The sequence below is a fragment of the Pinus tabuliformis genome, chromosome 3_2 (genome assembly GCF_031772625.1).
Source record: "Pinus tabuliformis cultivar Carrire ecotype Pingquan chromosome 3_2, CPIR1, whole genome shotgun sequence".
Classification (NCBI taxonomy): Eukaryota; Viridiplantae; Streptophyta; class Pinopsida; order Pinales; family Pinaceae; genus Pinus; species Pinus tabuliformis.
In genome coordinates this window covers 814,304,899-814,315,789 of record NC_142302.1, presented here as the reverse complement: position 1 = coordinate 814,315,789, position 10,891 = coordinate 814,304,899, and the positions used below count along the sequence as shown (strand labels likewise).

General features: G+C 34.2%; 1 protein-coding gene across 2 annotated transcripts; it reads left to right on the top strand.

Moving 5' to 3' along the window:
• Positions 1–2,637: 2,637 nt before the first annotated feature.
• Positions 2,638–6,204, top strand: LOC149183107 (cysteine-rich receptor-like protein kinase 2). 2 transcript variants are annotated; one of them, XM_089418671.1, is made up of 7 exons: positions 2,638–3,502; positions 4,421–4,597; positions 4,688–4,812; positions 4,896–5,109; positions 5,215–5,446; positions 5,533–5,683; positions 5,796–6,204. In XM_089418671.1, the coding sequence occupies exons 1-7, from the start codon at positions 2,767–2,769 to the stop codon at positions 6,117–6,119; spliced, it is 1,959 nt and encodes a 652-aa protein (XP_089274797.1). In that variant the 5' UTR covers positions 2,638–2,766; the 3' UTR covers positions 6,120–6,204. The 2 variants fall into 2 exon arrangements, with proteins under 2 accessions (XP_089274797.1, XP_089274796.1); XM_089418670.1 differs by having other exon boundaries at positions 2,639–3,502; positions 4,685–4,812.
• Positions 6,205–10,891: the final 4,687 nt, after the last annotated feature.

The following is a 10,891-nucleotide window of genomic DNA, read 5'->3' as shown; positions in this document are numbered from 1 at the left end:
TAATCAATCAATTTTCAAACACTTTCGATGCATTCTTAGGTTCAGGTATGTCACTAAAAATTGCCATACAAGGCTTTTGTTAAACCCCTGACATGTAATCAATTTTCACAACACTTTCGATGCATCCTTAGCTTCACTTCTATGTTGTTGACCTTGGAAACCATATCAGAAACACTGAAGACTCATAGAATGAGCTTCATATTTCATTATTGAATATAATTATTTATAGATACATATGAAGGAGAGTCAATAATGACCTTCGCCGATTTCTGCCGTCTTGAAATGATGTTTAACTGATTCATGCACAGTGTCATGATGAACCACACTAGTTGGTTCGAAACGCGTCACAAAGGTCTTTCTATATGTGATTTACTCCGAAATTCTTCTTATAACTATGATGGATCACAGAAGCCTTAATTCTACAACACATTAAACTCGTTGACATGTGAATAGTGGGCGGCACCATTTGCGCAGTTGTGATTAATGGTCTAACACCTCCCCTTAATCACAACGACCTAAACTTTAACTTGTCTGCTGGTCTAAGTCTCATCTAGGGTTACAACAAAACATTTCATTTTTGTCTTCTTGCTAAAGGGTCCATGCTTGTTCATTTGTTGATGCAGTTTCATCTTCACCTTTCTTGTCATAAGATAGTGATTGAGCTTCTCCTTTCTTGATTGCAGGTTAACATTCTTTGTATTCAACATTGCTTCACGTTATTGGGACTTATACTTGTCCTTAATGCTTGCAATTTCTTCAAGTTTTGTTGCTTCTTCCTGATTGTCAATATCTGCACACTCAAAAACAATGTTAGATTCATAAACATAACCATATTGATTTTTGTCATCGTGCTCTTTGAAAAGAGCTTTTCTTCCTTCATTTTTCTTTGCTGACATAGTTGATTGATTCATGTCTTCAACCTCTTTTGTCAATTCTTTTTTTGTAGACATGTTGTCCTACATTTGATTTGTGTGTGGAGATAGACAACTCTTCTCACCAAACAACAACTCATCAATAAGATGCTCTTCATGCATCATATTGAACGACTCATCATGGGATACATAATTGTCATCAAATTTGACTTCATAAATCTTTGCATCATAGAGAGTTTCCTTAATATCACATACTACTCTATTGTCAACTAAAGACATACTTTCAACGTTAATCCCAGCGATGATGCTTTCAACGCAATCACCTTTAACAAAAACTCCTTCATCAACTTCAGCTTTCTCACTACCCTCCATATTGTATTTCATTTCAAGAATATCCCAAAATATTTTTGCATCACATATTTCACCAAATTCATACAAAATATTAGACAAAACATTTTCATCTAAAGCTGATATGATGAAAAACAATGCTACTGCACCTTTACTTTTATCATTGGCATTTATGGAAATTCCTTGAACAAATTGCCATAAATTTACTGAACCAAACAATCCCTCCATTTTTATTGCCCAAAGTTTAAAACTTTTACTTGAGAAAATTGGCAGAACTGGCATTAATCATTTAAGTATTTCATCAGTGTCTTCAAATTCTTCTATCTGATTTAGACGTACTTTTGGTTGAAACATTTCATATTCTTCTGCAACTATTGCCATTTCATTCTTTCTCTTCACCTGTTTTAATTCTGTCTGAGATTGTCTCCTCTGTTGACCTATCACTCTACCATAGAGTCAAATTCAAAATAATTTGCAGCTGAGGTTTCGCTACAGGCTCCTTCACGCTCTAGCTTTATCACACTTCAAACATAACGCCTCTTCTACTGCCTTCCTCGGCTCTCCTTGGCTCTCCAGGCTCCTCCAATCAGACCAGTGACCTTCTACTTAGCTCTCCACACAGGCTGGCTATCACAAACAGTGCTCACTAACAACACTCTTTTGAACAAGACCCACTTGCCCCATTCAACTTGGCAAATCGGTCCTACCTGCAGCACTCTACTGCACAACTCTCTCTCCACACATCGGCATGAATATGTGCAACTGTCTCATTGAGATCATGTCGTCTCTGTCTTTGGTCGTCTTGGGCTGCTGGCTTAATAGGAATTTGAATTAATAATGAGTTGTTGGATAACTCTTCTAGCTTTTGGAGTTTTCACATGAAATTTTTAAAAATAATTTTGGTCAAATTATATACTAAAAATATGGTTTTAACGGCATAGATTCAATACTTTTTGGAGTTTTTAATTATTTATATAGGTTCAGTACCTCTAAAACTTCAAAAAAAAAAAAAAAAAAAAAATATGAAAAATTGGCAGCCTCAAATTTGTAATTCGAATAAATCTCTACCAAATTCTTCATAAATTCAACCCAAAAATATATCCAGAACGTTCAACTACAGCTGGTCAAGAAATAAACTGTACACTAACCACCAACCTCACTGCTTAAACCTTAATCACTTAATCAACAACAGTATAAAATTAACTGCTAAATGAATTAATCGTTTCTTAATCTGCGATCGCAGTTTAATATTCCACCTCCTCTCTTCAATGCTATGAATACGCAAAATTATCGGGATTTGTTCCATTGTAAATGGATTCCAATCTTATACCACAACCGGTAGAAGTTGCCAATTTTCTCCTCAGTAATTTTGACCAACCGGTAGAAGTTGCCAATTTTCTCCTCAGTAATTTTGACCGGGTGGAGTTGTTTGCTGAAAATTCCGCAGCAGTGCGATATAATATAATATTTCAGAACGCCTCTTCTACAACTGAGAAATTGTCTAGACCTGTTCCATTGTCATTGGGTTCAAAAAGTAACCCATACAATGATGGGGGTTGTCCATGTTGCATTTTGGGCTGTTATGGCGGCCATGAACATCATGGCTCTGGTAGGTCTAGCAGCCAACGATTCCCAGTTTCCGTTCGTGGGCAAATACTGTAGCCCCCAACAAACTAATTCTACAGCGTTCTATGCTAATCGGGAGGCTGTTTTGGCATCCCTCGGCAGAAATCTCTCTGCAGACGGCTTCGCTACTTTAATGCAAAACAAAGCCGGCAAAACGGATCCTGTCTATTGTCTTGCTGTGTGTCAGAAATATCTAAGCACCAGCGATTGCTCAGAATGCTACAAGGACTCGGTGTCCCAATTTAAAACAAACTGTAACCAATCGATCGGCGGACTGGTTCATCTCGACGGTTGTTTCCTCCGGTGCGAGAATACAAATTTTTATACACAGGCTGTGAACAATTGGACTTTCTTCTACTGTGATTCAATAAATGACAGAAATACACAGATATTCAATCAACGAACCCTGGCCTTGTTGACTCAACTCAAAACGAACGCTTCTGCAAATAACAGTTATGCGGCTGGCTCCATTGATGCCGGTTATGTATATGGTCTCGCTCAGTGTTGGCCCTCCCTTACGAATGCTAGTTGCCAAGATTGCTTGACTGAAGCTCAGAAGCAAATAGTCAACAACTGTCTTCCCAGGCGTGGAGGCCGAGGTCTCGAGGCGGGCTGTTTTCTGCGCTACTCAACTCACTCCTTTTTCCAGATTTCGGGTACAAATTTTCTATATTTTCGGCGATATTCACTCTGTTATAAGTTTTGTGTGGGTTTTCAATATATATTTTCAGTTTAATTTGCGCAGAATCCAAGCGAATTATATTTTTGAGTTGTGAACTTTTTTTGGGTAGGTTTTCAATATATTTTTCAGTTTAATTTGCGCAGAATTCCAGGGAATTATATTTTTGAGTTGTGTATCAGTGAGGATTTTTCATCAAAATCAAAATCTTAATTTAAATGATAAAGATAAAGATTTGACAAAAGTTTAGATAAAATTTTCAAAATTTATAATTCAAAGTCTTTTAAGTTTATTTTTCAGTTTAATTTGCCCAGGCAACTATATTTTTGAGCTGTGATTATTTTCCGATTACTGAGGATTTTTCATCAAAATCTCAATTTAAAGGACAAAGATAAAGATTTGACCAAAATTTAGACAAAAACTCCCAAACTTATAGTTCAAAGCCACTTAAATTTTGGTAAGTTTTTCAATATATTTTTAGGTTTAATTTGCTCATAATTTAAGTAAATTATATTTTTATTTTTGAGTCATGAACTTTTTGGGATTAGTGAGGATTTTTCATCAAAATGTCAAATTTAAACGATAAAGATAAAGATTTGAAAAAAATTAGATAAAAACTCTAAAACTTATAATTCAAAGCCCCTTAAGTTTTGGTAAGTTTTTCAACTTATTTTCCGGTTCTTTTCAACATATTTTTAGGTAAAATTTGGACAGAATTCAAGTGAATTATATTTTTTTTTTGAGTTGTGAACTTTTTGGGATCAGTGAGGGTTTTTCATCAAAATCCCAATTTAAATAACAAAGATATAGATTTGACAAAAATTCAGACAAAAACTCCAAAACTTATTATTCAAAGCCCCTTTTGTTGATCTTTCTCTTTTGCTTTTAAATGCAGAATCGCTGAATTTGACACCTTCTCAATCTCCAAATTTGTCACCGCCGTCGGGAAAATCGTCATCCAAAATATTGCCTATATTGTTAGGAACCATTGGCGGAACAGCTCTGATAGGGGCACTGTGTTTGGTAACATTCTGTCGATTTATTAGACATCGAAAGAGCCATCCTCCACCAGGTGACTATATATCACTGTTTCCAAATTGCAGTGTCCAGAGTTCATTGATTAATTTGCTTCTATGAGAAAATTCTCGTTTTGATGCAGAAGAGAATTTAGCTCCAAGGGGGTATTTCGAGCAGGTAAATTTTGATTACGAGATTTTGAGAAATTCTACTGCGAACTTTGATGGAAACAACGTGCTTGGCAAAGGAGGATTCGGTGAAGTTTACAAGGTAAATTATCGAACATGGATTTGGTGAGTATGTTGAATTATATCGATTGTTTTCCTGTCAAGTGTGACGAGTTTCATCAACAGGGAAGACTCCCGGATGGGACGGATGTTGCTGTTAAGAAACTGAAACCAAGGCATACTACTCAGGCTGCGGAGGACTTTTTGACAGAAGTGAAGCTCCTCAAAGCCGTCCACCACCGTAATCTTGTTCGTTTATTAGGATGTTGCACGCAAGGGCACGAACGCTTGCTGGTTTGCGAATATATGTCAAATAAAAGTCTCGATAGGCATTTATTTGGTAGGGCTGTTTTCATGGCCCATTTTTTCAAATTCAAGCTGTTTTTTCAAATATTATTGCGTATTGTTTCAATTGATTTCAAATTCTTTTGTTGGAGATCCACAGGAAGAATAATAAATCCTTTGAGCTGGCAAAGCCGTTATGACATCATGGTGGGCACAGCTCGAGGTCTTGCATATCTACACGAGGATTCAACCGTTCGCATTATACACAGAGATATCAAATGTGCAAATATACTTTTAGATGAGAGATTCCATCCTAAAATAGCCGATTTTGGCTTGGCAAGATTCTTCCCAGAAGACGAGTCCCATGTTTCTACAAGGGCCGGAGGAACAAGGTAAATATATTCCATTGGTTTGTTTTAGTCTCGTGATCTTCTAAGGTGTGATCATGGGGTTTGGAAAAAATTTGTTGTGATGACAGAGGCTACACTGCTCCGGAGTATGCCGTTCGCGGTCAGTTAACGGAAAAAGCTGATGTCTACAGTTATGGAATCGTGGTTCTGGAGATCGTGAGTGGAAGAAAGTGCATAGATGCAACATTGGACACCTCTATGCAGATTCTTTTGGAATGGGTCAGTCTTTGTTTTAACAGTTGATTTATGGAAAAAAATTGGTTAAATTGGTGATTATATCAAGAACCTCATTTACAAACATATAATTCATAGTAGGAGCCTGATGATGTAGGCTTGGAATGCATACACAAACAATCAGGCGTTGGATATTGTTGATCCAACATTAAATGGGCAATACCCAAGACAGCAAGCGTTGAGAGTGATCACAATTGCACTTCTTTGCACTCAAGGCCCTTCGACGCTGCGACCGGCCATGTCTAAGGTTTTGACTCTGCTGAGCAACGATTCAGATATTCTTGATCAGCCCACACAACCGGCTTTCATATATGGATCCACTCCAGCGAATCCTGTAAGTTCCAGTGCCTCCAAATACTCTGTAACCTCAGGTTCTGCTGAATCTCATGGATCTATCAGCATGTGTTCCCTTCCTCGTTAGTCGAATTTTGTATTTTGTCATTTTACCGGTACTAGACTCAACCTCCACCTCCGAGGATTAGATGCATGAAATTTTGAAATTTAACAATTATAATTCAAATTTCCATTATTTGAAATTATTTAAAATCTTGAAATTTGATCATAATTTTATCTAAATTTCCATTAATTTACAAACTAATAAGTAAATTTCTTAAACTAAAGTAAATTGGTTAAACTAAACTTTTATTATAAGTTCAGAGCTTGAATATTTTTTTTTACCATAACATGGATGCAATGTTTTTCACTATCGTCCAGACCACTTCAATGTGGCAGGAAGTTTTTTGAAATTTAACAACTGTAACTCAAATTTTCAAAAATTTCAGAAAAATTTGGTCATAATTTTATTTAGATTTCCATTATTTTATAAACTAATAAATAAAATTTTTAAACTAAACTTTTATTATAAGCTCAGAGCATCAATATTTTTTTTTTACCATGACATGGATGCAATGTTTTTCACTATCGTCCAGACAACCACAATGTCGCAGGAGGCTTTTTTTTTTAGTTTTCGTAGCAGGTTTGTGCTCTATTTGCATCATACATTATAGCTACACGAGAAAACAAAAATCACTAACCATAATTATCAGAGACCCCTGGGAGGATATGGACAATAGAGAATTGTATTTAGGCAATAACTTTACACGTTTGTGTTTTGGTCGCGGCTTGTATGTATTTGTAACAATAATCTATTCTAGTAATAGATCTGATTGCATTTGTCCAATAACTTCACATGTTTGTGTTTTGGCACGTTTGTGTTTCTAAATGAAGCGACAGTTGATTGAAATTATGGTAAGGTTTCTATTGAAGTTTATATAACGATATATCTCTTTATAAAAGTTGTTGATATGCTATTAGTGAATATATATTAACCATATTTAGTGAACTATATATAGATATATATATATATATAGAACAAATTAGCATACATTTATTTTGACAATGATATAAGTAGTTTATGATTTTTTTCGGGTGACACCATATATTTTATTCTATTAAGAAAACTCGATAACCAAAATAAAAAGGTACAATTGTATATAATATTGATAAGAATAAAATTATAGAATTGTTAATGTATATTACTTTCCATTATTTTTTATTTTTATTTTTGGTTTTAATTTCTTGCCAACTGTTTAAAGAAAGGGCATTTAGAATTTATAAATGGAGCCAATTTTTTATATAAGTTAAAGATATTAGTATCACTTGGTTTTTTATTTCATGAAAGAGTAAGTATAAGTAGCTCTCTCAAGATAAGAATTGAGCTTTTGCTCGATCTTTTTTAATGAGGAATTAGATTTCTCGATGAATATTTGCTATTATTGAGTAAGTTCATTTTGATTATCATTATTCTCTACGGCTCTTGATTTGCTTCCTTTTGCCTAGAAGGGTGTGCTTAAGCATGATAAAAAGTTGTTTTTTAATGCCCTTAATGTTGATATATTCCACATTGGAATGTTATGTTCTTATAATCTATGTGTTGAAAGTGTTTATTTTTTTTTCATTTTTTTTCATTTTGTCCAAAACACCTTCACTAAGATCTTTATCAACATGGATGTGAATGTATCTGCACATATGATTATGTTCTTATAATCTATGTGTTGAAAGTGTTTAAAGTTTTTCCATTTTGGAATCATTTTGTCCAAAAGACCCTCACTAAGATCTCTATCAAGATGGATGTGAATGTACGTGCACATATGATTGTTTTCTCGATATATAATTTTATGTAAGTTCCGAAAAAACTCAATACTATAAAAAAATGGTAAATAACAAAAATGTAAAGGTAACTTCCAATGGAATAGCTAAACTAACTCGCAATTGATATAGATTTAGAATTAACTTCTAGGACTAAAGGAATTATAAAAATCCTAGCACTTCTTCAAAACCATGGATCCTCCTCAAATGCATTTGATAACCAAATTGATCAAAGAACTAAGCAATACAAAACCTTGGCCCTTTGGATAGATGAGAGATATCACAATCATTTGTTATCATCTGGTGAATCCACTTACATAAAGCTAATGTAGGGATCCAATATTAGTTAAAGCAACAAATAGCTACATCTTTCTCAAACTACGATTTTAGGTGAGAGACCTTTGTTGCTATAATTTCACTAGCATTGGCACCTTGCGAGGGTGCTTCACAATATAGGCACCATGAATAGGAGAAGGAATTGAAGCATTCAAAAAGGAAGATTTGTTTTTTATTACATTTACTACAAAAAAAAAGTGAGTCTGAAGTTGAAGAAAGCCTCGTATACACACCTATATCACTCGAGCACAAATCTATGATAAGAATTGATTCTTGGAAAACATGTTATGTAAACAATTGTGATATTCCCTCCAATTATTTGCCCATGTAAAGAAGGTGCTAGTAGGAAATAAGAATTCCTAGGGTATCTTCAAATTTCTACATTATTTCCACCCCATAGATGGTAGAATTCACCACATGTATAAGTTTTTTCTAGAAAGAGATTTGGTCATAAACAAAAATTCTATTGTTGTATCAGGGTATGTAACAAAAAATTTCCATACAGGAATTTTTTTGAACGCTTGACTTGTAAGCGCTTTTCTTTTTCAAACAATTTCCATGCATCCATAACATCACTTCCATGTTGTTGACCTTGAAGACAAAAAAAAAGTGCTCATAAAATGCTTGTCATGTAAATGTTTCATCAAACAGTTGGCGAGTATCGATTGGTCACTTTGGACATACCTGTATATTCTCCATTCATGTACTACTAGAGCCCCCATATCCTCATATAACTTAAAGAAATTCACATTCTAGTCTATTGCACACCACTCGACTTTACAAAACCCCATTTTTGTGGCCTCTTTGAAAATTCACCATATAATAATGGTTCCCAAATGATTTCTATTATAAGGATCCATCATAAAAAGGTGCTTGATATAAAATCCCAACTTAACTTAAAATATCAAAAAAAAATTGAAGGATAATATGGAACCCATAACAATCATTTCAATTCAAATTTTTGAGTTGCACAAAATAAATCCGGGTTTTTTGCAAGGGTTTTAATAGTGTTCCTAAATGCTTTAGTTGCTAAGGAGGTATTGGCTAAGTAGTTGAACTCAACTAATTTCTAGATTACCTACATAATGTAAAGAACATCTTCTTTGCTAGCTAGTTTGACACATGCAAAGTTCCTCTTGTTAGATTTTATTTTGCAAAAAACCATTTTTAAACCATACATTATAATTTTTATTATGGCACAGGCTCCTAGAAGATAGCATGATGGATATTCTGTTAAAATTCCATTGATGTAAATGTGCTTTTACTTTAATGAAGATTTGACAAATAGTTAAATGAATTGGTGGAGCACCTACATGAATTATGATTCCATGAGAGGGAAATAATAAATGAATTGGTGGAGCACCTACATGAATTATGATTCCATGAGAGGGAAATAATGAGGGGACGAAATCATTGTTAGTTGAAATTTCCGTGCCCAAAATTCCTTGTTCAGTTGAGAATTCAAAAACCTAGTTTTCCCATTTTCAAAGAAATCAATTAGAAGGGGATTGATAGTTGAATTACCAACTTCCCAAAATTTTGAGAGTAGTTGAGATTTCTACTAAATTTTTGCAAAGGTATGAGAAACTTACCCATATAGATATTTCTTAATTGACCTACGAATTTATGATTTTGACCCATGAAATCTCATGCAAGAAAGCATAGAAAAGAGGAAATTCAAATTCAGAGAGTGGGGGATAAAAATGAATGTGTTGGGGGAGAACCTATGATTTAAAATTTGTGCCAAAAAGTTTTCTAGTTGATGGAAGAATTGTGAAGGATCATTAGATTCATTATTGCACTGGAAAAATCAAGCATAAGTTCCTAAACCTAAGTTGCAATATAGAGATGCATTTTCGGGTATTTTAGTGGGAAATATTAGAGCCATTGAGAGGGAAGGTCACTAAGGGGCTATTGGTATAGTGGATTGAGCACCAAATGCTTTGTAAGCCAACTAAAAAATAACCTATGTTCCGAGCAAGCTCTTGGGTTAGTGGGTTTGTGGGTAACATACTAATTTTCAATTACGAAGGAGAGTGGCCTTCATAATTGTACATGTTGTTGAGTGAAGGAATTTCCCCTAATGGCATCATAACCTAGGTAGGGGCCAACCAACTACAAAAGAATATAATACATAGGCTTTGGGTGGAAAATGGTTCACCCTTCATTACTTTCAAACAAGTTTTAAATTAAATGAGATATGTATGTTTATGCTTCAAATTTTCAATCTAATATTTGAAATAATGTAAATGGCTCATGGATGTGTAATTGAATATTATTTCCCACATAATTGAAATTTGGATTCATATGTACATGGTTGTATGCTTGCATCCTGAATGACAATGAACATGAAAATTAGAAATGTAATTTTTAAACCAAATAATATTTGTAATGTGATGACATGAAACTTAGAAATATAATTTTTAAACCAAATAATATTTGTAATGTGATGGTTGTAATAAGCCTTTTGTAAGAATATTTGATGCCTAGAAGGGTAGAATAACTATGCCTCATAACTTTTGGATAGCGATGAATATTGGTTGGCAAGGGAAGATTGTTATGAGGAATTTGGTATCTATGGATAAATACTAATTCCCTAGGTAGGTAGATTTACGTAGGGCAACATACTTAAAGCGCTTATCCTTTATCTATAAACGATAAATAAGACAAAGGAATCAAAGGACCTACTTGTTCTTTCACTTTCCTTTT

Bases quoted from the DNA above. Each gene is read 5' to 3' on its own strand.
- LOC149183107 (XM_089418670.1), top strand. From the start codon at position 2,767: ATGATGGGGGTTGTCCATGTTGCATTTTGGGCTGTTATGGCGGCCATG. The intron at 4,813-4,895 runs GTAAATTATCGA...TTTCATCAACAG, and splicing joins GATTCGGTGAAGTTTACAAG to GGAAGACTCCCGGATGGGAC. The intron at 5,447-5,532 runs GTAAATATATTC...TTGTGATGACAG, and splicing joins ACAAGGGCCGGAGGAACAAG to AGGCTACACTGCTCCGGAGT.